Consider the following 26,698-nt stretch of genomic DNA (forward strand, 5'->3'; position numbering starts at 1 on the left):
TTGTTAAGATTTTTGTTTCATAGCTTATGAGATAAGTTCAACAAAAGGGGAGGAAACCTGATATAAAAAGTAGCAAAAGACATCTATGAGCATATGAAAGCTTATTCCATCTAAATATTTCCAATACATTTCAACTCAAGAGAATACTCTTTGAACAGGTTGCTTCAGTTTCAAATGTGGCTGGCTATTATAATTTGAGGGCTAAAATCCCTGTAATAGCCGCCATTGTTAACAATGTTGAAACTGCCATTATGCTTATTTATTTAATTAGGTTATTTACCTAATTAAATAACTTTCCGTTACCGTAAAGTTCCGGGGTGGGTTACAACAATAAAATACACAATTCTAAAATAAAGCAAAAGCATCCATAAAGCAAGAAAAGCATAAGAACAGTTAAGAACTGTTCCACATATAAACCATTTAAAATAATTCCATATATAAAAACAATAGAAACGTTTTTTTAAAAAAAAACAATAAGAATATTTTTTTTTAAAAAAACCAGTAAGTTAAAAATAATTCCAGTACATATGTGGACTGGGATAAAGATATCTACTTAAAAGCCTTCTTGGAAGGGGATGGTCTTTGGGGAACAGTGAAAGGACAGTAGAGATGACACCTCTCTAATATGTAGCAGGAGGGAATTCATAGAATGAATCATAGAATTATAGAGCTGGAAGGGACCCTGAGGGTCATCTAGTCCAACCCCTTGCCATGCAGGAATATGCAGCTGTCCCATATGGGATTGAACCTGTAACCTTGGTGTTATCAGCACCAACTGAGAATTCCAATGAGTTACTGCGCTAAAGGCCTGATTCCAACATGATATGGAATGGACCTCCTGATAAGATGGCATCTGCAGGAGACCCTCTCCTACCAATTGCAGGGATCAATAGGATATTAAGGTCTGAAATGCTCTTTCAGCTGTATTGAACTTTGTACACATTATGAACATTTGTGCTAGTAAGTAGTAACTGCCAGTACTGGTGTAGTACACTGTTTTGTGACGGTATAGGCAGGAATAGCCATTTGTATTCCCCATAAGGAGCCATCAAATGTTAGGAACAGTACAGGGACCAGCAAAGCTCCTCCCAGGGTTGTGGGTATCCAGGCATGCTAAATGTCTACCTAGAAGCTTCTTTATGGGGTGTAACATAAAGCAGGTGTCATCATCACTTATCAACCCCTCAGTTTTATATCTTCAATTAATATGGCCTTTGAAGGTTGTCAACATGCTAAAATGCTACTGTTGTCAACAGAAATTAAAAAAAGAATGCCACCAGGCCAATGCTGAAAATGAGAATGGTAATATCATCTTGTGAGTCTCCTTGTGACACAATGCTAACCAGTAGTTGGTTTCTTGTTTATTTGTGGCAACTTTAGAGAGCCTTCACCAAGCTGGGGCCCTCCAGATGATTTGGACTACAACTCAGCTAGCGTAGCCATGATGAGACTGATGGGAAGCTGGAGCTCATCAGGTTTGGGAAGGCTGGTATAGAACTACTTAGAACTGAAATCAGTTATAAGTGAGGCCATTTATTATTATTATTATTATTATTATTATTATTATTATTATTATTATTATTACTATTGAGGAAAACTGGCCCCTGAGCCATTTTTTATATTTGACTTCTGAGAACTATTCCCTGTACTGGTCTAGCAAAATAAAATGTTCTTTTGGGGGTTTCTTTCAGTAGTAGTAGTAATAATAATAATAATAATAATAGAAATTTCCTGAAGTTTACCAGTGTCACAACAGTATAATGATTTGTAACATCATGAAGCTTCCCCCCAACACTGTGTCAAGAGAACTCACACTTTCTCTTTTAAACTCTTTAGTATAACATACAAGCAGATCAGTACAGAAGTTGTGATAACGTCTCTGCCAAATCATCAGATAGTGATGTCAGTGATGTGTCAGCCATTTCCCGTGCCAGCAGTGCCTCACGTCTCAGCAGCACAAGCTTTATGTCAGAGCAATCAGAGCGCCCGAGGGGCAGAATCAGGTGAGTTCGCAATGTGGACATATATAGATATTTCAAATAGTTGATTCTTTACATGCATATACAAACAGCAATTGCTAGTTGCAGGGGAGGGGAGTGGAAGGAAAAAAGGAAATTCAAACTTTGGATTATGAATGCTGAAGCAGCAAAACAAAATCTGAGCAGCTATCAATAGTGGGTCAGCTTAAAAATCAGAACTTTAACAGAATCATTTATTGCAAAGTCATAGTCATACAATCATTTATTATGAAGAGTAAATTAAATATTGTTGGGTACAGGAGCTTGCAGTCTCAAAAGCTTTATGAAACCAAGGCTGCAAGCCAAAACCACACTTTACCAGGGAGTAAGCCCCATTGAATTCAGTGGACTTCACCTCTGAACTGATATGGAAATCAAAGTTTCAGGAATGCTTTGAAATATCAACATTTTCTTTGAAAGGCGTTTCATATATCTCATTAAAATTTCAAGCCTTTCCTCGTAACATAATCAATGGGGCCCTATAGTTCCACAAGGGAAGTGTAACTGTATTGCAGCCAGTTAACCCTATGGAATATTTGTGCACATGCAGTATGAACTTCTTAGATAGTGCCCTTTTCTTGATGTGTCTTTGTAAATCTTTAAATCTAACCATGGTTGCATGGGACCCACTTTCCCGTGAGTGACTGCCATGTGGTTGAAGTAGTGCTTAAATGATCCCACCACACTAGCAGAGAGTCGGTGGGGTGTGTCTTCTCCTCCCCTCCTCCCAGCCGGGAACTGCACACTTGAGTTCTCTATGTGAGGCTGGTTCTTTCAAACATTATCCCATCCGCACAAGAGCCAGGCATGGAAAAAAGAATGTCCTACGTGACCAGGGTAACATTTAAAGGTGTCCTAGGCTGCCTTCCTTTTTGTGCTCCCATAGTAGTGATTGAAAAGGTTGGATTGAACAGAAGCAATGTATGCAGTTGCCTGGGATCCTGCAACAGTATACAGTCATATTTGTAGAAGAATAGTTGCAACAAGTATAAATTTTGTTCTGCATGCCATATGTTTGCCACTGCTTTGTGTTTTTTTCTACAATCAAGTGGTATATAAATTTTAATGAAATAAATAAATAAAATATTGTAGGGTCAAAATCCTTTTGCTTTATTAATGCCTAGTTCCTCTGTCATTTTAGGAGCATCGTAAGTTCAGGTTAACATGTTTTTGTTTTGCTTTTAACATGAAGCTAAATGTTTTGTTGTTATTACAAAATATATTGCCAACACTCCAACATTTGTTAGTTAAGATTGTAGCCTTCTATCTCCTAACTTTACCAGCTTTTCAGGGATTTTCCAGGTAGCAGCAATTGCAAATCATTATCTCAGAACGTATTGAAAACATCCCAAAAAAAATCCCACCCTCTGGCACTTTTTAATGACAAAATGGTGTTTGGTTTTTCGTTTTGGGGACCAGGTGGGAGTAGAGACTGAATGTTACCAGAGAGCTTGAGCAATCTGATGGGATAGGCTGGAATCCCATCTCTGACAAAAGTTGACCAGTTGGCTCAGTTTTTAGATTTGCAGCATGATCTGGCCATACCTTCCACTTTAGCTGCAATGAGTTCATTTAAAAGACAGAGCTCTGTCATCCCCAAATTTAAGCCAGTAGCAAAATTTCCTCTTTATTTAGGGTTTCAATGTCCAACATGCCCATTATTTCCAAGCCTGCATTATAGCACAGCTATAAGTTAGTATTAATTGATAGTATAATGTCCAACACCAAGCATCCTCAGTGTGTTGGGGACTGCAACTCCCATCATCCCTAACCATTGGCCATGCTGGCTGAGGTTGATCATAGTCCAAAACATCTAGAGCGTACCATGTTGGGAAGGGCTGTCCTACGCCTTTGAGCTAACAGCTCCTGCAGTATCACTGCCATGGAGTGAGTGATGGGAGGCAATAGCAGTTTATTGAAAGCTTTCATCTTTTCCCCCCCTTCGTGAGCTGTCCCAAAACTCATTTTAGAGAGGAGGTATATAAATATGGAAAAAATAAATAAATCTGATGACCTCTAGGTTTCAGCAACATTAGAGAAGCTCAGCAAGTAGGTAGAGACAACATGCAAGTACTGGGAGCTCTTGGATCTCCAGTAAGTGGCAGTGGCTATAGGTAACCTGTCTTTGTGTGTCCCACTGGGGAAGGGAAGCAGAGACTATTTTCCTTCCACTACTACCTTCTGCCTCAAATTTGGGGAGGGAGACTCTTGGTAGAGATGAGCCAAATTTTCATGAGTTTTGATTTTCCTGTTAAAATGTACATGCCTGGTGACAGAGCTCAAACAGCTGAGAAAATGGCATAGCAGCATGTTAGCGTACATATTGTAACTGATATGACTCCAGCAGGTACTACCGGTAGATAGATATGGCCAACCATCTCCCAGCCCGCCTCTTCCTTATAGCAGTGATCCATCCATTCGGTTGCAGCATCCTGTAGATTTAGGATGGTACATAAACCTGTTCAATGCAGTGGGCTATGAGGCCAAGCTAGTTCCTCAGGTGTTGCACCCCATCAATTTTTATAAATGTCACAGCCAATGATAACAGCCTATTTTGCTGAAGCCTGCATCTCGCTTACTTCAGAGCACAGAAGCATAGGATGCTGCCTTATATGGAAGCAGACCAGTGGTCCTCAGTATTGTCTAAACTGATTGACAATCACTCCAGGTTTTCAGGCAGCAGCCTAACCTGAATATGCTGGGAGCTGAACCTGAGACCTTCTGTATTCAAGCCAGATGCTCTGCCATTGAGCTAAGGCCCTTCCCTCACACACTAAGGTTTCATATGCATCAATCATGTGAAAGTGGAGTGTAATTCATAGCCTGGGACTGCTTAAGTGATTATAAGATCAAAGGGTGTATTTCGTTCCTTTTTAGAAACCTAATAAAAGTGTTAAAGAGTTTCCTTGCAATATTCTTCTTTAGGATAGGAAAGAGGTTGAATAAGCCTTGAATATAAGTTGTAATAAAGAACGGACATTTTACTTTCCCCTGCTTTTAAAAATAAAATAAAATAAAAAATAATAGAACATTTGCATATTTAATTACTTCTCAAGGTTTTTACATTTTATTCAAGAAATATGTGAGTCACATAAAATCATTTTAAAACAATAGCCCTGCAAAGATCAGGCATTCATTATTGTTACTGAGTTATAATTTTAAAATGGTTTTGGTTAATGAATTCCTAGCAGACTCATCTAACTTTGCAATCACAAAAGTTCATATCTGTAAGGACAGCCAAGTTAGCACAGCTGATAGTGAGCTGTTAACTTAAAAACAAACATACAAAGCAACCAGTAGCTTCAGATTTATGATTCTTGCTCTGCTTCTGAGAAATGTAAGCACGCTTGAATTGTCCCTGTTCAACAGGACAGGGTGAATGGCTTAATTAAAGGTTCTTGTTCAGTTAATTGTTAAAGGTGGAGAACATTGCATGGCAATAATAAATCAGTTCTCATAGAATGAAGCCCTGAAACAGAAAATAATAGCCAGCTGGAGTCTATGTTCTTGTTTAAGTTGCATTTGGGTTTGTTTGTTTGTTTGTTTTTTAAAATCCAAAGTTGGTTGTTTCTTTTTTTCTTGCTTGCTTTGTAGTGCTCTAAAATCATGTGTGAATGTAGAGCTAGTGCCTGTAGTTCCTTATTTTTATTTTCAGTTATTTACATTTAATTTTGCATGCTTGCATGTTTTGACTATGGAAAAGGTCAAAGTCCTTAGAGAGCTGCAAAAAAGAAAGAAGGATATCATGGGAATTAGATGGCGAGACGGGGCACAGAGGAAAAAAAATGAATATGGAAGAAAAGAAAAGGAGAAGGCATACTGTTGCTGATGTGAGGTAAAAGTTAGCTTCCTTCCCTTGTATATTTATTCCCGCAATCCTCGTCCTTGCTATTTTAATTATAGGAGTATTTAATACTTTAGGAGAATTAAATGCTTTAGATTTCCTAGCCTATGACGTGCTAGGTTATTATCTCAAATAAGAACAAGGAGAAGAGATCTTCATTGTGTGATGTGTCCTAGTTTTCCTCCTGGCTAACCATTTTGAATTCATAGTGGTCACTTTCAGTTACAATTACATCTAGGTATCCTAAATTTCAGGAGAAAATTCTACAAGGTCATTAGAGGCAGAAACGTAAGTCTTATCCACACAGAAACGTTAGCTGCCCTTTCACTATTCCATCTATATTGTTTTGCAAGTGTCATTCCCAGGTGACTGATTTAATTTAGAGAATAGATCTTACTGCAAGGATACAGATGAGCTAGTTCAGAAATTAAGTTCATATTTTTAAATGAATGATCCCAGGATATTTCCTTGCATGCACATACATAATTTGCAACATGGCTGGTTGGGATTAATGACCAGCATCAGATGCTGTTATTGTAGCTAGGAAAAATGCTAGAATTCCATTGCATTCTAAAAAAAAAAAAAAATACTACAAAATTATGAGTGTAGACTTGTGAGGCCCTGGCACAGTTTGCAGGAGAGAGGGCGGGGATTTAATCTGGTAACCACCCTCTTAGAAAGGGGTAGTTTTGGGCCCTAGGCTGGAGGAAACCTAGGACTCAGCTATGCAGCTGCAAATAAAAAGTTTTAAGTGTGTTGTAAAGTGCATTATACACATGTGACACTGGATGGCAATGGTGAGCTATGGCATATCCAATATATTTTTCAAAACTTTTTTAAAAATGCATTTTCACAACTTTTTAAATATGTGTCTAGATTCCACCCTAGTAGCAAATCTCTGGCTTTCTTTCAGCCTAACTGCCAGTCCCAGTAGCAGGGGGCTTTCACCTGTACACCCATCGTGACTTCCCACCCCTTTTAAGCCAAACTCAATTTTTCTGCACACTTTGGGGGGTCCTGGGGGTCCTTTCCGCCATTTCCATGCCCAGTGCATTTACATGCAGGATAACTCATTCGGAAACTTGCGTACTTGGTGCTCTTTATCCTGTTTGGAAACTGAAGGCATGAAAACAGCTGAGAAATGCAGCATCCTTCTACAGGCATTTTGCTGCTGCCCAAGTTTTGTTCTCCTAAAACTAAACAAAGGAATGCTTAGGGTAATTTACTTTTGGGTTCACCTTCTGTTTAAGGTCAGCAAGAGAATTTGCAGTGGTTGTCGCCTAGATGTTCAGGCTTGCTTTTGAGACATAAAAGGATGACTTAGCTCTGGTTATCACAAAGCATGTGTCTGGCAGACTACAGATTTTTCCATGGCTCGTCATCAAATTCTGCCTTTGCATCTCATTAGAGATGTGCATAAATGGGGATTTTACTATGCACACTTTCTTACTAACAAGGAACTGTTAGGTTTCCCATATTGCAGACTTTTCTTTTGCCTCACATTCATACAAATGGATTTCCCCCACCAGTAATTAAAGCAGAAAGTGAGTTTCTAAAAGCAGTACAATGTGTAGTTTAAATAGTACTCATTATCTAGAGGTGATTGCAGAAGCAGTTTGCAGTGGGGAGAGGGGAGAGGGGAAGCACTCTTTTAGCTTTCCAGCAGGTGGGTCACTGTTGCTTAATAGGATGGAGAGAGGCGAGACAAGGCGATGAGGAGGCTGGCACAGTGCAAAGGCAACGGTGGAGCCAATCTGGTACTCCTGCTGATGTGTTTGCACAATGTCAACCTCCCTGCCACCTTCCCCCTCCTATTAAGCAACCGTGATGCACCTGCTGAGAAGCTAACAAACCTGCTCCGCCCTACCTGGTGAGCCAGTTCTGCATTATTGTCAACAGTTTATTATTATTATTTAAATGTAGAACTACATTCTACTCAGAATAGACCCACTTATATAAATGGCATAGTTCAGGGATTTTTTGAATTAGTTCCGTGAACATCATTCAACTTAACTAATTAATCCCAGGCATTGCATAAAGGCTTGCATTATGAAGACAACTGACAATTAACAGTAGCATTTGTCGAAGCTGCAAGGCATGTGCTGCTGGGTATCTTACAAAAGTTGCCTTCCCACAGCAACTTCCCAGTGAATTTACTTAAGCCTTTGGGTTCCAAAAGCACAACTGTCCGTGATTTTCTTTTGAGCAAACAGTGTGTTACATTCTTTGCTTTCTATGCAGATGTGGATCAAGCCTCTCTGAATATTCCTGCTGTACACCTGAGGCTTGAGGTTGCTCACAAGGCACCCATCACCACCTCCCCCGTTCCCTCTAACAAAAGAGCTGTCATTCAGCAGTAGAGCGCATGTTTTGTATGCAAAAAGCCCCAGGTTTGAGTCCTGGCCTGGGAAATAGAAAACTGCTACCAGTGTAGACTATGTGGCGCTTCATGGGCAGTAGTATGGCTTGGTATAAGGCAGGCAAACCCGGCCCTCCAGATGTTTTGAGATGACAGTTCCCATCACCCCTGACCACTTGTCCTGTTAGCTAGGGATGATGGGAGTTATAGTCCCAAAACATCTGTAGGGCCGAGTTTGCCTATGTCTGGTATAAGGCAGCTTCAATGCTTACCTCCACGGCTTTTTTCTCTGTGGACATGGAGCAGACCGTATTTGTTTTCCACTGGGGATTCTGCGACTTGTAGTTGCAGTCCTTGGTGGGAAAAGATACACTGTTTGGGTGTGAGAGTCCTTGCTGCCTCAATCTTGCTTTGCCCAAAGATAAGTTCTGAGAAGTGGGTAGCTTGCAGGGCCTGGAGGACTAACCTGCCCACAGCAGACTTTGCATGGGGCTCCTTGTCTGTTACCATTAACTATGAGTCAATAATGCATTGCAGGAGATTGCATCTAGTCAGATGACCCTTGGGGTCCATTCTAACTCTACAATTCTATGATTCCACATGTGAAGCCAACAATTTCATCATCATCATCATCACCATCATATTGTCTTAGAACAGCAGCAGCAGCATCATCATTTGGCATCTGCCATGTTCATTACCATGAATGTAGGTCACCAGCTCAGAATATGCCATACGTATTTGGTACACTGGTCCATGGTGCTGATCTCAAGTTGCTCACTATGTCCCTAGACCAACAAGACTGAGCACCTACTAATGAGAAGATTTTATTATTAGATGCCCAGCACTTGACTTGTTAGAGTTGTAGACATGAATGCAATGGCAAGTGTTGGAATCGACAGGCAGCAAGCTTTTGTGAATCATATCACATTTAGTCTACTGAAGCATTCAGTTTGGTTTTACATCATAGTTACATTCTAAGACAATGCATGTTTACTCAGAAATAGCTTCTGCTGACTTGAATGGGGCTTATCACCAAGCATATTTGCAAAGAACCACAACCTTGCCTGGCTGATTATTTGTCCTAGCTCCAGAGTTTTTGTACTGCTGACAGAATGGCCAACTGTAGATGATCTGAGGTAGCACTTCAGTGTGGCACACTTTGAATAGCAGTGGATAGTTTATTTTTAGAAATATTATGTTCCTCATTAAAGGGAAGTGATTATCTTTTCCTTTAGTCCAGGAGTGTTACATACTCTCAAGTTATTAGCATTCATGAGCAATCTCCTTGTAAAGAACTCCATAGGGGCTCAGAATTAGTATGTGATTCTGTATTTGACAGAGAAGGCAGAAGCATTCCAACTAGCTCTGGCACAAGTCAGTGTGATTCTGTCTAAAGACTAGAGTCATTGAACCCTATATATTGACAGCAAGGAAGATCCTGGATTATTAAGATGCTGCTGATTCCTTACTATATGGAATAGGAGTTGGCCTGCTATTGAAAAAAGATTTCTCTTGCTAAAAGATGAACACTCCTGAAAAAGCGCACTAAAATTTACTATTTCAGAGGCGATTGTGACTACCTTGATTACGGAGTAAGATGTATTTTCATAGAGTACATAGGTGAGTTTCTGTAGAAAATAGCTGATAAGTATCTACGAAATTGTTTAATTATATTTCGGTTTTGTGATCATTTTATGTACAACTCCACAGAGTCAAAAAATGGTTACAAACTATGACATTAATTAAATCAAATTAATGCAATCATCAATATGATTATGCTTGTGTGTGTGTGTGTGTATGATGGACCTTCATTTCTAAATGTGACCTTGATAATTTCAAAGCGATTTAATTATATTGTTTTTGCATGTTGCCTAATTTAATACCATTTAATGATTAGAGAATGCCCTTTTAACTTGTTCCAATTAATTGGGTTCACACTACTGAAGTGAGGCATTAAGAAAATGGTAGTGAAGTTTAACTTGAAAATCAGTGCTTTCATATACGATCTTGGCATCTGGGATCCAAACCACCGTGGGGTGGGGCTTTCATCTTTTCTGTCTAATGGCAGCCCCTCTGCACTCCCTGAAAAGCCTCCAGGGAATTTTTGAGACCTTGGATTATTAAATCATTAGTCCATGGAATTATGGATTAGAGAAGGGAATAGAGAAGTTTTTCCTTGTGTGAAAACTCACTTGCGGAAAGTACCACCGAATTTGGCCGTGTTCCTTTGCTGAGAAGGACATGGCCTGCAAGCAGGACAAAAATCCATGAGGCAGAATTCGAAGATCTATTTTAGACTGTTTCAAGAGCTTGGGCCTTCCCAGTGGGAGTTTTTCATTTTTTTCATTTTTGAACTTCAGATATCCATAAGTTTCACAAACAACTTTCAAGAGTCTTCTGATTTTCAGTCATTCGCAGTGTGGCATGAGAGGCTGCTTTAGAAAGTTTCAGGAAACAAAAACCCAATTCTAATGCAGATACCTAGTTTAAGTAGGCACAAGGGATTATATGTAACCAACAGTACTGCCATCTCTTTTTCTTGGAATGGCAGATTCCTATGACGTATCATAAACTTTATTTTTAAAATCCACCTTTTCAAAAATGGCTCCTGGGATCCTGGGAAATGTAGTTTCCCAGGGCACCTTACTATGATCATTGTAACCTTGGTGCACTACATGTGTCAGGAGTCCTTGTGTCCCTCCCAAAACAATAACACCTGTATGAGGTGTTCTTTGAGGGCAACCTCTTCATGTTCCCCTTAAATGAGGATTTTTTTCCTGTTAATTGTCATCTCAGTGGTTTTCGTTTCAAAATAAATCACTACAGTTGAAATTATACTGGGATAAAACAGCATGAAGTAACATGATTTCTTCAGAATCATCTAATTTTACCTGTAGTCCACCAATAATGACAGCTCTGCATCCCTATTTATTTCAAGATTTCATAGCATGTCCATATAAGCCAATTTTGCCTGATACACATATTTTTTGGAAACTATTTCGCCTATTACAATTATTTTATATGTTGTTCCATTTATATATGGCACTAATATATGGATTTTTATGCTCAATTTCCCCTAATATACATAATTTTGTACACATTATTTGGCTGGAGAACTGCAACACAAAACTGGGAGGAGAGTGAATTTCAAAGAACGCCTGTTTTTCAATTCAAATATTGTTTTGGAAAATGTGGATAAGATAGGTTAGCATTAAAGTGGAAACAGAATGAAATCCCCCCCCCCCCCAAAAAAAAAAAATCCCTAGTTGTACACAGACACTTTGAATTGAGCAGAATTTATAACTGGCAAGATGCAGCTCCTCCTGTTCCATTTACTTACAAAATTAAGGTTGCAGTCCTGTACACGTGTAGGAGTAACCCATACTGATCTTAGTAGTGAACTTCTTATGGGCAGATATATGTGGTAATAATGGCTATAGATGTTGGATGTTCTGATCCTTTATAATTTCATCTAGTAGAATTATCCATTTGGCAATGTGGGACAGTTCCTTGGGGTGTTCAGATTTATGTATGCAAGATGAAATAAGATGTTCTCGATGAAATTGTCCTTGGTTTCAAACAGTCATTTCATTAGAAAAATAAAATGACATTGTCATTGCCAATGGTAGTGGTTGCATACTAATTTTGTTTACTTACCAAAAAATCTAGGGTTAAGGCTAGATAATATTTCAGAGCTGTACAGTTGTTTTCAGGGAGTATCGTTCACATACCAGTTAAATGAAGGAATCTGGACATTAAACTGATGATTCCATCCCCTCCAAGCTAATTCTGCTTATCCCAGCAATACTTTTCAAGATAAGTGTGCTTCGAATAGCACCCTGTATTTTGGCTTAAGCAGGAGGCGCAGCTGTGTGATCAGCATACAGATGTTTGTTGTCTTTGTGTGACCTCACACTGCAGCCCTATCATACACACTTTAAATGGGTTGGATGAAGAAGCTGGTTCCCTGAGGTCCACTGCTGTTGACACCCAAGGAAACACTGAGAAAGTAAGCAGACTTTTCCATCTTCCTGCCAAGAATGTGTGAAACAACTCAGTAGCAGTTTCATGAATGCTCGAGTCCCACAGAAATGACACCACAGTGTCAAAAACATAATTCAGCATTTAATTCAACAGTCTGTGGGTCTTGATCTGCCTGCCATTCTGATTCAACCCAAGCCCTGCAATCACAGTGCTTAACCACTAACTCACCTTGGTGAGATATAAGATGTTGGGAAGCTCATTGATGCTGAACCCAGACAAGATAGCTGTGGTGATAATTGGCAGCTACTGTGACTTCAAAGGGATAGAGACATCCATAAGAGGGGATATTTCAGCCCTCCCTGATGCTTCAGGTGTGCAGCCTCAAACTCATTTTGATTCATCACTGTCCCTGGAAGCTGTTTCCTATGGTTAATAGTCTCACTTTTCACTAGCTGTCTGGTGAAAAGGCTGGAATCGTTTTTGTTTCAGCCAGACTTAGTACCCATCATTCATGTCTTTCTAACCTCAAGGCCAGATTATTGTAACACATTTTATGTGGCAACACTTCCTCTAGCTGGAGATGAGTCTCTAGGACACTTCACTTCAGTGTTGCAGCATTAAAATGTGTTTTGCTTTGACCAAACGCCTGCATAAGCCACAGAGTAAATGCCTCACAGCCCATTTGTCATCTGCAAATGTTCTTTTGACTGTACCATCTGATTGGCCTGGTATGTTTGTACCATAAAGCGAGACATATAGTGACTGCCCCACAGCTCTTAGGCTTCCTGCTCTTGGAAGTGTGCTTGCCAGAGCTTAAACACAAACATCTTCTCTCAGTGCTGTAAACCATGTTAATTGTGGGTTAGCATTTAATGGGCAGGGTTATGCAGATGGGGCATAGCGAATCCTGACCCTGTATCTGAGTGTTTTAATAAGCAAGTTGCAAACAATTCTATATACTAATGCCAATTCAGGGCTCCCCATGCTCAGACTTGTATAGCCAAAATTACACGATCCATGCACAAGGGAGAGATATCAGCAAAAATATCTGCAAGAGAAATCTTATCAGCCGAGAGGAGTGATGGTTGATTGAACAGCTTCATAATAACTCAGTGGAATGGAATGTTGAAAGGCTAAGAAGGAACAACTTGGGGGGAGGGATAGAAAGGGTATGGAGGAAATGTCTGGAAGGGTCACTTCTTGATTCACCCAATTTTAAAATGTCCCCAGGGATAGAAGTGGGAGCTACCCACAGAAATCAATGGAGAAATGCAGGATTTTAATGTTACTGGGCCTGGGCACCAGTGTGTCAACTCTGCCCCCTAAGAAAATCAAAAGGTAGTGGCAAAGAGAAGAAGTCATGCTATTTCTAATTCAGTTATTTTGTGTGAATCGTATGCACACACAAACTACACGACCATTGCTAATGCTAATTCCAAAGCAACTGCACTTCACTGTCCTGATATTGTAGGTTGGAAGAGGCTGTGACTGAAAGAGAGTAACTGATGGCAGCCTTGCACTCTAGTTCACACAGAATACTGCAGGCCAGTCTCTGGTAAACCAGAGCCCTGCAATGTGGCCCAGAGGTATTGCCATCCCCTATTGCAGGCAGTGGCGGAGCTTCATACTCCGGCACCGGAGGGCGGAGAGCAGGCAGGGGCGGGGCTGCCGTGCGTCCTGGGGGCAGGGCACACCACCTGCAGGGGCATGGCACCCAGCGTAGGCGGGGGGGGCAGCCGTGATGGCACCCTACTGGGGTCGCGCTGCCGGGGACGGTGCGCTCCCCCCATACTCCTGTTCCTCTGCCAGTGATTGCAGGCTGAAGGTTATGTTGAGGTTGAGATAGCTTATAACAATCCTCTGCTGGCATCCATTTATTTTGATCCCACATTGTGTGTTGGGCTCAGAGAGTAGTAATTACTAACCTCACAGTGTAGTTAATGCTCTCCATTCTAAATCATACATGCCCGAGGCTGAGCACCCAGTGCAACCAAACCAGTTGCACTTTCCTAAATTTGCCTCTGCTTAGAGGCCTGTGCTGAAAGAGTTGCTTTCTCTCTGTAGCACTGCTGTTATAGTTCAGACCATAGTAAGACTACTTATATTACCCTCTCAGAGTTCCTCCCAGGCCAAACTGTTGTTGGCATCCATCCGTTTCAAGAGACAGTGGAGTACGCTTCTGGGGATCAAACCACTGGCAAATCACAATGCCTGCTGTGGCTGCAGAGACTGGAAACTCGTAACTGCTGCCTCCTGCATTGTTTTTGCTGCATTGGCCACACCAAAATAATGTCCCTGGGGCACAGGTTTGGGCAGTGCAGTCAATTTCATGCAGAAGTCATGTGCCATTGACTTGCATACAGATTGCAGTTGCAAATGTTCAAAAACTTCTAAAAAACTAGCAAAAAAAAGCAGATGAAAGAAGACCCAAGTAAGAGCAGGAATTCTGGTCTTTAATGCTTACTTCTATTTTGCATATCACTTAGCCACAGGCTCAAGTAGCATGTTTGTCAGGGATGCATTTTATTGCAGGGCTCTACTTGTTTTATTTAATTTTGCTTTTAGCGTTATTGCCAGTTTCAAGCTGTAAATGCGGAATGAAAGAGAAATCCAAATAAAATTATCTACACACACACACACACACTTTGCTTTTGGCATGAGAAATTCTACAGGAAATAAGAACATATTAATTGTACTCCTGCTGCTTCCCACTAGCCCAGCTATCTTCGGCAAGCTAATGCTATGAAACACAGAAGCTTTTCTTGGGGGTGGGGGGGAGGAACAACACATAATTTATATATTTAATGATGATTTAATGCAGGATACTTTTTGTGGTTTTTGTTTTGAAAATCATAAATAGATCAACTAATCTTTTGTAAATAGATCACCATGTGCAGTGAAACCTCGGTTTTTCATCAGAACCATTTACATCAATGAGGAATATTTACCCTGTTGCATTGCATTTTATAGCAAGGATTGTTTTGATTAGAATATATATCGAGTGGGTACATGTCTTTGTTCTTTTATTTTCTATGACCATAAGTATATTTTTGTGTAAATCCTAGGAACGTGATTATTACTTAGACTGCGCTCTAGTATCCTTCATTTTGAATGGGTAAAATTCCATCGATTCTTAAAGCACTAGCAAGTGCACTAGCATTCAGATTCTGTGACCAAATACAGAACAGAGTTAAAATGAGAAGTTGGAAGTCAAACATCAGTTTCAGTTAGAAACAGGGAGGAAAACCCATGAGTTTCAGGAATTTGAATATAGTCATGTACTTGCGTATCAAATAACTTGAAAGTATACTTTCAATGTGTATGGTAAATCCGGTCTTTGGGTGTCTGATTTTCGTTGTTGTGTATACTGTGTATATACGGACAATGACAATAAATAAATCTATCTATCTACTTAGCAATATTTTATATTGGGGAAGGAGTCAGTTTTACTATGATGTGTTGGGATTTGTTTGTTTTTTTAGATTTGAAGATCTTGTTATAAACACAAGCATAATTCAAATGTACATGTATGTTTTTACTTTGTAAATCTAGTACGTTTACTCCTAAAATGCAAGGCAGACGGATGGGAACTTCAGGGAGAATCATCACAAAGAGCACAAGTGTGAGTGGAGAGGTGTATAAGCTGGAACATAACGATGGGAGTCAATCAGACACTGCAGTTGGTACGGTTGGAACAGGTGGGAAGAAAAGACGGTCCAGCCTTAGTGCCAAAGTGGTTGCCATGGTATCTCGAAGAAGCAGAAGCACATCCCAGCTTAGCCAAACAGGTGAGTGGAGTATGGACAGTAAGAATGTGGCTCTGTGTACATGTGAAACGAGATTAGTGTTTAGATGTCCAGGAAAAAACCTGTTTCCAGATGTGGAAGGCTTTTTGTGTGTGCTATCAGAGAAACACGGTAGCAGGGGCAGCCAAGGTGGTGCCCTCCAAGATGTTATTGTACTACACCTGGCCATCAACACCTGGAGTGCACCATATTGGCTTCTCCTGCGTTATGGGATAAATGTTACAACACTAGGCTCTGTCACCTGCAATCTATAATCATGACCTGAAAGAAGCCATTCACAACACCTACACAATTTTAAATGCATCATATTGTATGGGTTAAAGCAGAAGAAGAAAGGTATTGATTTTGAGATTAACTAATGCTGACTCCTTTCTTTATTCCCCCCCCCCTTTAAAACCCTGAAAAATAGGCTTAGTGAAGTGAGTTAATTAGAGTGTAGCATGATGCTACATGACTTGCTTTTAATGGCCATGTTCTTTCTTGTTGCTTTAGAAATCTTAAAAGCCTAATCTCTATAGCCTAAAGCAGAGCTACTAAAGAGGGAATGAAGAGAGATGTTGGCTCACAAGTTCTGTTAAAATCAGTGAGGGGGCTTACCCTTTATTCTGACAAGAGCAGGCATCCTTAAATGGCTTTACAAATAAATAGTTGATGTAAGAGTAGATCTCAGTTACACTTACAACAGTGGTTCAATCTCTTGATCAAGATACTCACAATCTGCAGGTATGTCAGATGTTTCTGATTTGTGTCGTCAATTTTTTGTTTTCCCTATTTCATTTTTAAGTGCCAGCCCACCCACTCCACCCCCCCTTCCCTGGCATCAGTAGGATTAAATGAAATTAAGTTGTTTAATACTATGTAGTGCCTTATGCACCTGTGATTTTCAAATAAACCTGCCAGATAAATTCTGTGTTTTACCAATCAATAGATTTCATAAGAAACTTCTGAGTTAGTGTTTTGGTATACCAAGAGTCATTTTATTTGGAACACTCAGTGATACTGCAGAATTACCCATAGATGATTTGGGACACTGGTTACATCTTGAAATGTCTTCTTAACTGTGGCGATAGAGGTTAGTAGGAATGTTTCTGTGGCCTGTCCAAAAATTAAGCGTTTCCATACGCGATCATATCTGAACCTGTAAGCAAAGTAAACCACATCTCTGCTGTTCTGAATTAAGGGCTGAGATGAAAGGCACTGAATTCATGTTCCCAATATTTGTAGTGGCAGAGCCAGGCTTCATCTTGCAAAATGGCTGTTACGTTAGCTTGCAAAAGGAGGAAGTCTCACATTAAAGTGCATCAAGGAATATTGTATGCTCAAATACTACTGCTAATGAGGAAATTGGAGACTCACCTTAGACAATGTAGTAACCCTTGCATATCCTAATCCAAAACCTATGCACTTGGTCTCTTAGCAACCCCCATATATATTCGGACGCACGCACACACACATGTAAAAATACTTGCAGCTTTGTTTCTGAAGCAAACGTTTCCATTTTCATTGCTGTTTCTACTTTCCCTCACCATGCTAGACTGGCATATGAGGAATAAAGACATAGTGCTGTTTTAACCTGCACACTTATGTGGATAAGAATGCATGTTCAACCAAAGTTTTAAACTATATACTGTATCATTTTATAATTATTATAATGATAGAGGTTGTAGTGTGCATAAAAATCTATTGTATGATACTGGAGACAGGATAATATGTGTCAAGAAAATTCATGCATCTTTAACTGATTTTGGTACACGTTTCAATTTATTGTTGCATTAATAGCAATGAAAAACTGCAGTGGTACACATGTTTGGAAGCAAGTTCTGTTCAAACCCACTGGGCTCGCCTGTGAGTTGGAAATAAGACAGGCAAATGAGCTAAGCACCATCCAGTTTTCTTTCTAAGAAGTCATACTGTTAGCTTTATTATAAAGACATGTGTTTGTGCTATTTCCTATGGAAAGATCATTTACCCAGGTATGTTTCATATAGTTTCATCCAGTGAAGCTGTGACAACTCTTATTTTCCCTTTGTACAAAAAATGAGGTATTGGGGTGTTGTTGTAGCTGTGAAGTGATTTCAGGGGACGGTTTCCTTTCCAGTGCAGGCTTTAGACTAGAATTGACTGTTTTCCTTGGATCTTCATGCTTGGGTCCGTGGGCAGGGGGGGGGGGGTGATTTCTCATACACAAAACAGCAATCCTTAAATACAAGTTGATAACAGTTCCCTTCCACTCAAGGGGAGAAATAGAATGAACTGTTTCCTTCAGAGACTATATTTGGAAAGACAGCACTAACACGAACTTCTGAAGTTGTTGCGGGGAGCAGCAAGCAGATGTAGCTCATTTGGTGCAACGCTGCTGAGCATTTGAGGACAGATGCTACAAATGGCAGAAGTGCTTTTAAATTCTGCGCAGGGCTTTCCAACGGCAGATCCCAAACACAGGTGCGATTCCGTTGGTGGGTCTCTCCATTTTTTTCAAAGAAGAAGAAATCGTGGGTACAGTTGCTGTTGGTATTACAATGCTGGAGAACTATCCCTGGAGACACAGTTTCAACCCAGTTTCCTGTGGCTTATGTAAAAGAAAGAGAGAAAAGGAGAGCACATTAAACAGGGAACAGAAGCAAGTAACTTTGTGCTTACAGAGCCTGTTTGGATTTTTCTACCCTTGCTACATTTGAGCCACCTAAAGTAATAGATTTATGCAATTGTCTGTTCAAGTCAAACCCTATTTCAGAATTCTTCTGAGGAAGAGATTGCTTCTCTCATACATGTGGTTTTCTTGCTCTTCCAACCAATGAATTTATTTTAGAATGTGACATGGAAGCTTTTCAATACAGTGTTCGGTTTGAACGTAATTCATGTGTATATTCTGTGAAGGCTTAGGAATTTGCAGCTACTGAAGATGTAGCATGCCAGTCATTCAGGGGTTTTAGAATGGTGAATTAATATTAAATAATGGGTCAGTCCTGTTTTATTGTAATACCACTCAGATAATACTAGAAGGAATTTGAAAATAATTAGCTTTTTTTCAGTTACCTGGATGTCACAGAATGCTTGTAATCCTTTAACAAGACTAATTATGTGACCAGGGATTATTTGGAGCAAAGATTAGGGGATTTTAAGGATTACTTCAGTAACTGAAAGGACTTGATCTAAAACACATCTCAAGTATATTTATGAATCCCTGTAACATTAATTGGATTTTGCTACAAGTAAGGTTGCGTCCTGTATGTTGCTGTGGAATTGCTTAAATCCCATTTACTTCAATGGGATTTAAACAGACTGTCTGCAGGGTTTTAAAGATTCTGTCTCAAGCTGTATTTCTGAAGGTTTCTTCTATTCCAAATTATTTTAAACTTGGTTTGCATTTTTGCATACATGTTTTAAAGAACAGACCATCTTTTCTGTATGCATGGAAACCCCCTTCACGTTATAAAACTGACAGAGTTTGGGTGCTAACTGCAATTTAAAATACTGCTGCCTTGACTCTCTCTCAGAAAATATAGGCATCTGGCATGAATAGTTATTAATCTAGAAGAAGAATGGAGCACTCAGTCCACTGAAGCCCGTCTTCTGCTGGCATTCCCAGACTATATTGCCTTTCTTTGGTCAGGACAGTAAGTGTGAGAAGTGGCTTGCATGCACCCAAAAGGACTTCTCATATTTTCTTTTCCCCAACAGCAGCTCCTCACATGTCATTCGATGAATTTGATAAACACTGTTCTGAGTTTTGGGATTGGCTTGTGCAAGCAGCTGCTACTTAAAGAATGGGACTTGGCGGTTTCCCAAAGTATCCTGCCAATGTCTGGATCTCAAATGTTACAAAACTGATGAGTTGACTTTTCTGAGACCACACGTCCAACAATGCCAAAAGACGACCCTTGAATGTAATCAAATCTAACATATAAAACACAGGGGGCCCCACTGATTTCACTGGGGAACTCCTGACACTCATTGTGAATTTCTTTTTCACCACATACGTCTTGGAAACATGCTAACCAGGTGTAGTCAGTGTTGGAGCAGCTTACGAATACCTTTCTCAGTCAACTGTTCTTTGAAAAGAAAGGAACGTTGGTTTCAGCTGGTATTTTTAGAGTGACAGCTAGGACCTTGCGAATTACATAGAAAGTGTGCATGCATGAGGAAGTAAACCCATATGCTGTTAAAAATATTACTAAAAGATCGTTGCAGGTGTCTGTTGGTTGCAACAGCTAGACATTGTGATGTGGAGCGATATCCCCCCTTATGCCTATTTAATGCAGGAGGTCTAGACATATTTATAGCTAGCTAGAGACAGGGAGCAGAGGAAATATTAATAACACCGAACAAGGCGGGAGGCTGGATAACTGGCAGTGTTTTTGACTGGGGGATAAATGTGGTTACTTTGACTTCAATCAATAACTTCACTATGACCCCTCAGGCCCTAATGCAAGTATGCTGTTTATATGAAGCGCAGCATTAAATAATTGAATTTATTGAAACAGTTCACAAATAAATTCCGTCAGGTGAGCCTTAAATTTTCAGGCTGCAACTCAGTTGCTTTGGATGTGCGTTCTTGGTGTAATGGCACACATATGGTACAATTTTAACAACTTGCCAATTTTTAAAATACTGCATAATGTGTTTGTGCGTGTGTGTGTGTTCATGTGAACGTACATGGATTTATGGTGTGCTGAAAGGGTAAGGCATAAAAAGCAAAAAGGTTATCCTTACCTTTCTGTATTCTCCCCTTCTCTGCCACTCCCCTTGCCATCCAGTGGGTGCCTCGTCTTTGGTTGAAAAACTGTTCTGGAGGTAGCATGTGCTGTACTTTTGGGGAACTGCAAGTAACTTGTACTTTTTGAGGACTGTCAGCCAGGTACAAGTTGTTGATGAGCACCTTCAGGTGGACTAGTGACACCAATGAGAAAGCACACCCCAATCTCAACATGCCAGCAAGACCACTTTCTTCCTGCTAGGTTCACTTCTGGTTTCAGAGTCTGGCTGGGGGGGGGGGGAAACAATGAAAACTGCCCAGAGGAACATTTGAAGGGAGAAACACACTACCTCTCAGTGGCCAGTGCCTCCCCTCCCAGCTCCTGCTTCGGCATTAAAAGGAAAGAAAAATCAGGGATATTTCTGACATCCCTCTTGTCCCTGAATTAATCCAAGCATCTGAGGCTGAAATGCACAACAGGCCCTAAAAATGTCCTTTTTATGTGTGTTCCTAGTGATTTGTGCTCATTAATGTATTGGGGCAGTTGCATGTGATTCTGGTTCCAATACTGCTTGCATCTCTAAATGTTTCAGAGCAGTTCTACTGCTTGGGTCCAATTGATGCCGGTCTTAACTTCCTGCAATAATTTGGTGGCCTTTTATATCACAAATGTTTTGGATTGGTTTTTTTGTCCTGGTTTTGCTACGTGTCTGTAGTGCAGTAGTGTTCCTCCAGATGGGCAATAGTGCAAGGGCAGCGGGGGGAAACATTGCAGAGCAACCGATAAAGCAGAATGATGCGTGGATAACGCATTTTAAATCCATCACTAATGTGCTACTATTATTGTGTCTATGATACGTTGCAGACACACCCACACACAAAAAAACTCCCAGTTTGGACAGGCGCAAAGCCTTTTAGAGAAAAGATGGTTTTCATATGTACGCATTATCCAAACAAATGGAAACACCTTAAATCCTGCTCATCACAATGGAAGAAGAAGAAGAAGAAGAAGAAGAAGAAGAAGAAGAAGAGAACAGTTTGCATTTGAATATCCCACTTTATCACTACCCAAGGAGTCTCAAAGCGGCTAACATTCTCCTTTCCCTTCCTCTCCCACAACAAACACTCTGTGAGGTGAGTGGGCCTGAGAGACTTCAAAGAAGTGTGACTAGCCCAAGGTCACCCAGCAGCTGCATGTGGAGGAGCGGAGACGCGAACCCGGTTCCCCAGATTATGAGTCTACCGCTCTCAACCACTACACCACACTGGTGGAGGAAAGTTAAGCACCTGTTTTGTTTTGTTTTGTTTGTTTTGTTTTGTTTTTGTTTTGTTTTGTTTTGTTTTGTTTTGTTTTGTAAGTGCTTAGCTTTGGCTGAACCATGTTCTCTTTCTCTGTTTTCTCCCAGCCTTGCTATTTTTTACTTGTTGAGCAACTGGGGTTATATAACATCTATAAAACGCCACTTGGTCTAAAGAGGTTACCGAGAGCAAGAGCCACTTGGGACCTCAAAGCCATAAGCAGCCCTCCGGGGTTAGCATCAATCATTATGCAATTCTCTTGGGCTGCGGGAGGCGGATGCTGAGAGGCACTTTAAAAACAGCACTGTAAGACTGTACTCCTTTGCGTTTTCAGTCAACTGTTATGGGGGGGGGGAATCCTCTAAAAGATCACATGTATTCCCCACTGCCCAATGAACGCTGTCTTATTTAATTCCTCTGGAGCACATCCATTTATTCTTGTTTCAGAAATAGAATGGGTAGAGATTACTGTTTACTGTGGCTCCTGTGGGCTCCCACTGCTGGTTTTCGAATCTGTGGTCACGTGACATTACCAGTGTTCAGGAGGTAGTTTCTCGTTGAATACTGCCATTTCATGTATTTCACCCCAAGCCAGCTTTGATAAATAATCAGCATACTGCTAGTAGAGGTGGTTCTGTGCCTTGCTCCCATTCTATGGGGAGAGGGCAATTTAAAGTGCTGGCACCACCTTTAAATCCCTGAGTGGTTTGGAACAAGGCGACCAGAAAGACTGCCATACCTTTATGTACCTACCCTAGACCCTGCTTTGAGTGCAACCACTGAATGAAGTGGGTGGACAACCTCCAGGGAGAGGCAGACTTTTTGGTAGTGGCACCTCATTTATGGAATAGACTTCCCAAGGAGACTTGCCTGGGGTGTCATTTTCAGTGGCAGGTGAGAACCTTTCTGGTGACCAGAACCCTTTAAATAACTTAGGAAACCTGGGCCTCCATTTTTAAAAAATCATAAAAAATGGTATAGGGTTTGTTGTATTTATGTAGTCTACACACACACACACACACACTTTTAATTTTTAATTTTGTATTTCAGGTTTTTTCATTTAATTTTTTTTATCATAAACCACCCAGAGAACTTTTATCTTAGGTGGTGGCATACAGATGCCATCCATACAGAATATGAATATATACAATTGATATAAGCATATACAGAATGCAGTAAATATTATGAATGTAACAAATAAAAATAAATACAGAAATAAAAAATAAATACAGATATGAGAACCATGACTTCATGGAGCTATAGTGATGGGTTCCACTTTGTAGAACATTGCCAATTGAAGCAGGTCTGGCTATGTGATTTTTCAGAAAGCATTACTAATTGACTAATGATGTTGGGAATTATATAAGGAGAATATTTTAAAGCATGACCTCTCACCAGTTTCTACCTACCCCGGTACCCAGAAAAAGGCCTTTGATCTTTATGGATGGGCAAGTCTTTGTGGTGCTTTCAGGTGTTCAAGTCTCAAGCCATTTAGGGCTTTAAAGGTAAGCAACAGCACTTTGAATTCTGCTTTGAAATGGACTGTGAAGCAGTTTCAAGGCAGGAAAGATGTGTTTCCTAGGGACTGTCCTAGCTAGCCGTAGCCTAGCATCTCATAATCTAGATTAGCAGTAGTTTCCGGTATACTTTGAAAGGCAGCCCCTCACAAAATTCAGAGATAGTAATTAATCTGGAGGGTACCAGGGCATGGATAATTGGGCCCCACAATCTCTAATTAGGAAGACCTAACCTTTGTTGTACTAGCCTTGGATAGTGGAATAAGCTTCATGCCTCAGAGGCTACTTGGGCCAGTGAGAAATCAGCACTCCCAGGTTGTGAACCTGATCCTTTAGCGAGGAGTACAATACTATCCAGAAGAGCTGGAACACCACTGTCTCGGTCAGACAATTAATCTTCTGTCAGTATTCATCTTCTGTTTATTAGGTAAAGGTAAAGGGGCCCCTGACCATTAGGTCCAGTCGTATCCAACTCTGGGGTTGCGGAGCTCATCTCGTGTTACTGGCCAAGGAAGCCGGCATACAGCTTCCGGGTCGTGGCCAGCATGACAAAGCCACTTCTGGCGCCCCATAGCAGCGCATGGAAATGCTGTTTACCTTCCCTCTGGTGTGGTACCTATTTATCTACTTGCACTTTTTGGTATGCTTTCGAACTCCTAGGTGGGCAAGAGCTAGGACCGAGCAACGGGAGCTCATCCCATCGCGGGGATTCGAACCGCCGACCTTCTTATCAGCAAGCCCTAGGCTCTGTGGTTTAACCCACAGCGCCACCCACGTCCCGTTCTGTTTATTAGCCCTCAATCATTTTGTTAGACACCAATTTGGCACTTGCATGGAGGGTAGCCTGAAATTGAATGGTAAAACATTTCAAAATATTGGAAATTATGAATTATTACATGGACATTATTGTGAAAATGCAGAATTGGAAATGAAAGGCACAGATTTTAGAGAGAATGAAATTTCAGCTGGTCAGCTCCCAGCACTGAGCAAACTTGGGGAAATAGCTATCATTTGATATATGGCCTACAGTTAGGTCAAGAGTTCCAGTAAAACTGAACTTCCACCTGGGAAGTTGTAAGATAAGATGTCCCTGACTGCTTTTAGAGCACAGGATTATATGTAGATGCTTGATACAATTAAACTATTGGCCTATCAGTATTGTTTAAACTGACTGGAATCAACTCTTTAGGGCTTTAGAGTGTTATCTTTTCCAGAACAACCTGGAGATGACAAGGCTTGAGACCTTTAACGTTGATGCTGCCCATCAGGGTGAGTGACAGCTACCAGTGGCTAGAGGCCACTTTCACATGGAATAATTGAGATGACCAGCAGCAGAAAGTCAAATGGGTAGAGGAGACCATGTACTCGTTGTTAATCTGCACATCACTCATATCTGTCCTGGAGCTATTCGATACTGAATGTACAGTCTTGGGAATAGTGTGCTAAAGTTAATGTTTGCTGCTTTTCTTGACTCTATTCCTTGACTCTATGGATGAATTTTTTTTAAAAAAACAACAACCATGGACAATGAATCCTGAGCCCAAAGTCTTATTGAAAAAGTATAAGGATTTGGGGGGTTTGTGTGTGCTTGGGTTTCCATGTTTTTTCTGATACTTCTAAAACCCTCTGCAACATTCTGCAAAATGGAGAATTAGTTTGGGGGTTTTTTCATTCCAATGCCCCTAATTTTGTGTGTGTGTGTGTGTGTGTGTGTGTGTGTGTGTGTGTGTGTGTAAAGACTTGCTTCTGAAGCCACTTGATCATTCCATCCTGACAGTTCTTCATGCCAAGTGTTCTTTTCTGTTTAAGCAAAAGACTGTGCAGGAAGTCCAGGCATTATTTAGCACTCAGTTACTTAAACAATAGCTCATGTTTTAATACCTTCTGAGGGCTTCCTAATATAGCTGGGATTTAACTTTGCTTATGCCTAAGAGGTAAGTCTGTATACGTTCATTTTGCTTTGGAATATTTCAAAAGTTATGTTGTATACAACCCTGCCGCTTCTCAAACGTACAGTAAGTGAAACCAGGATTGGTGTGCTGTGTTGATCTGAAGTCACAGACATGGTAAACTAATGGAGTTAGTAAAGCCATTGAATCTTGTGACAGGGGATCAGCTAAACTAAAATAGATCAAAGTTAGTATCAATAGAAAGGTATGATAACTGATGAAACTAATTTTTGGATGGCTGATACACGTAAATGTCCGGTTGTATATGTCGTATTTCCTGCTTTGCACAAAATGAGTACAAGTCTTTTGGAGGCATTAAAACAATACTTAGGCTATAACTGCATCTCCGTTTCATTGGTTTCTTCTCCCCACTTGATGTCATGATTCTTTACCATGTATGTGAAGAAACCTTGAGTGAAGCATATGGTGCAATTTCTTAGTAAGCATGTCTTTAGTCTATGTTCCAAATTCTGAACTGCTCTTTCCCAAAAAAAGAAACATGCCTGTCTGGACAACCAATAATACCATTGCATCTTTGTGCAAGAGCTTACTTTCAGTAGTCATTTGTTTTTGACCCACTTCATACATCAGTAAGGTAAAGGAGAAAAGTTACTACTGAGATACCATAGATTTACTGCAGGGGTTGGGGAATGTGTAGTGCCTTTTGACATATATGAAGCAGCAGGGTATAAGCTATTTCAATTTAGTTTACTGATTGCTCTCTCTGACAAAAGCCATGCATGCATTCATTTATTTCTATGCCATTCTAGTACCATATTTCCCTATAATACTCCCTGGCAACTGTAGTAGGCACACTTCCAATTTCATAATATTAGCCTGTGCTAGTTTCATTCTGGAAATTATCTGGAAAAAGGCATCGTAACAGTTTATAGCTAGGCAGTCTTTACATCTATGCACAAAAGTCTTTAGCTTTCTCTTTAGCTTTCCTTCTGTTCCCTTTTCTCTTAAGGGACAGCGGGGGAGGGGGGGAGAGAATGCCTGCAAAATATTTACACCTCTCTTTTACAACAACTTAAGGGGGCACCACGGGGGTGCCATATTAATTACCTCTGTATAACTTGACCAGATATCTTTGTCAAGTCCTCAGAAAAGCAAAATGCTTGCTGTTGTTCAATGGCCACATTTGCAAAGGTCCACAGGAACAACTCCATAGAGTTATGCAGAGTGGAGCATCCTGCTATACTTTTCTTCAAAGAAAGATGTGA

The 26,698-nt window shown here is 40.4% G+C and overlaps 1 protein-coding gene across 1 annotated transcript in view; it reads left to right on the top strand.

Annotated features, from left to right (window-relative positions):
- The window catches only part of RIMS1 (regulating synaptic membrane exocytosis 1), a 239,085-nt gene that overhangs the window by 194,971 nt on the left and 17,416 nt on the right, over positions 1 to 26,698 (top strand). Inside the window, 2 exon segments of the mRNA XM_033143233.1 lie at positions 1,837 to 2,003; positions 15,758 to 15,993. Coding sequence (XP_032999124.1) covers positions 1,837 to 2,003; positions 15,758 to 15,993 — 403 coding nt within the window.

This window comes from Lacerta agilis, chromosome 3, assembly GCF_009819535.1.
Source record: "Lacerta agilis isolate rLacAgi1 chromosome 3, rLacAgi1.pri, whole genome shotgun sequence".
Classification (NCBI taxonomy): Eukaryota; Metazoa; Chordata; class Lepidosauria; order Squamata; family Lacertidae; genus Lacerta; species Lacerta agilis.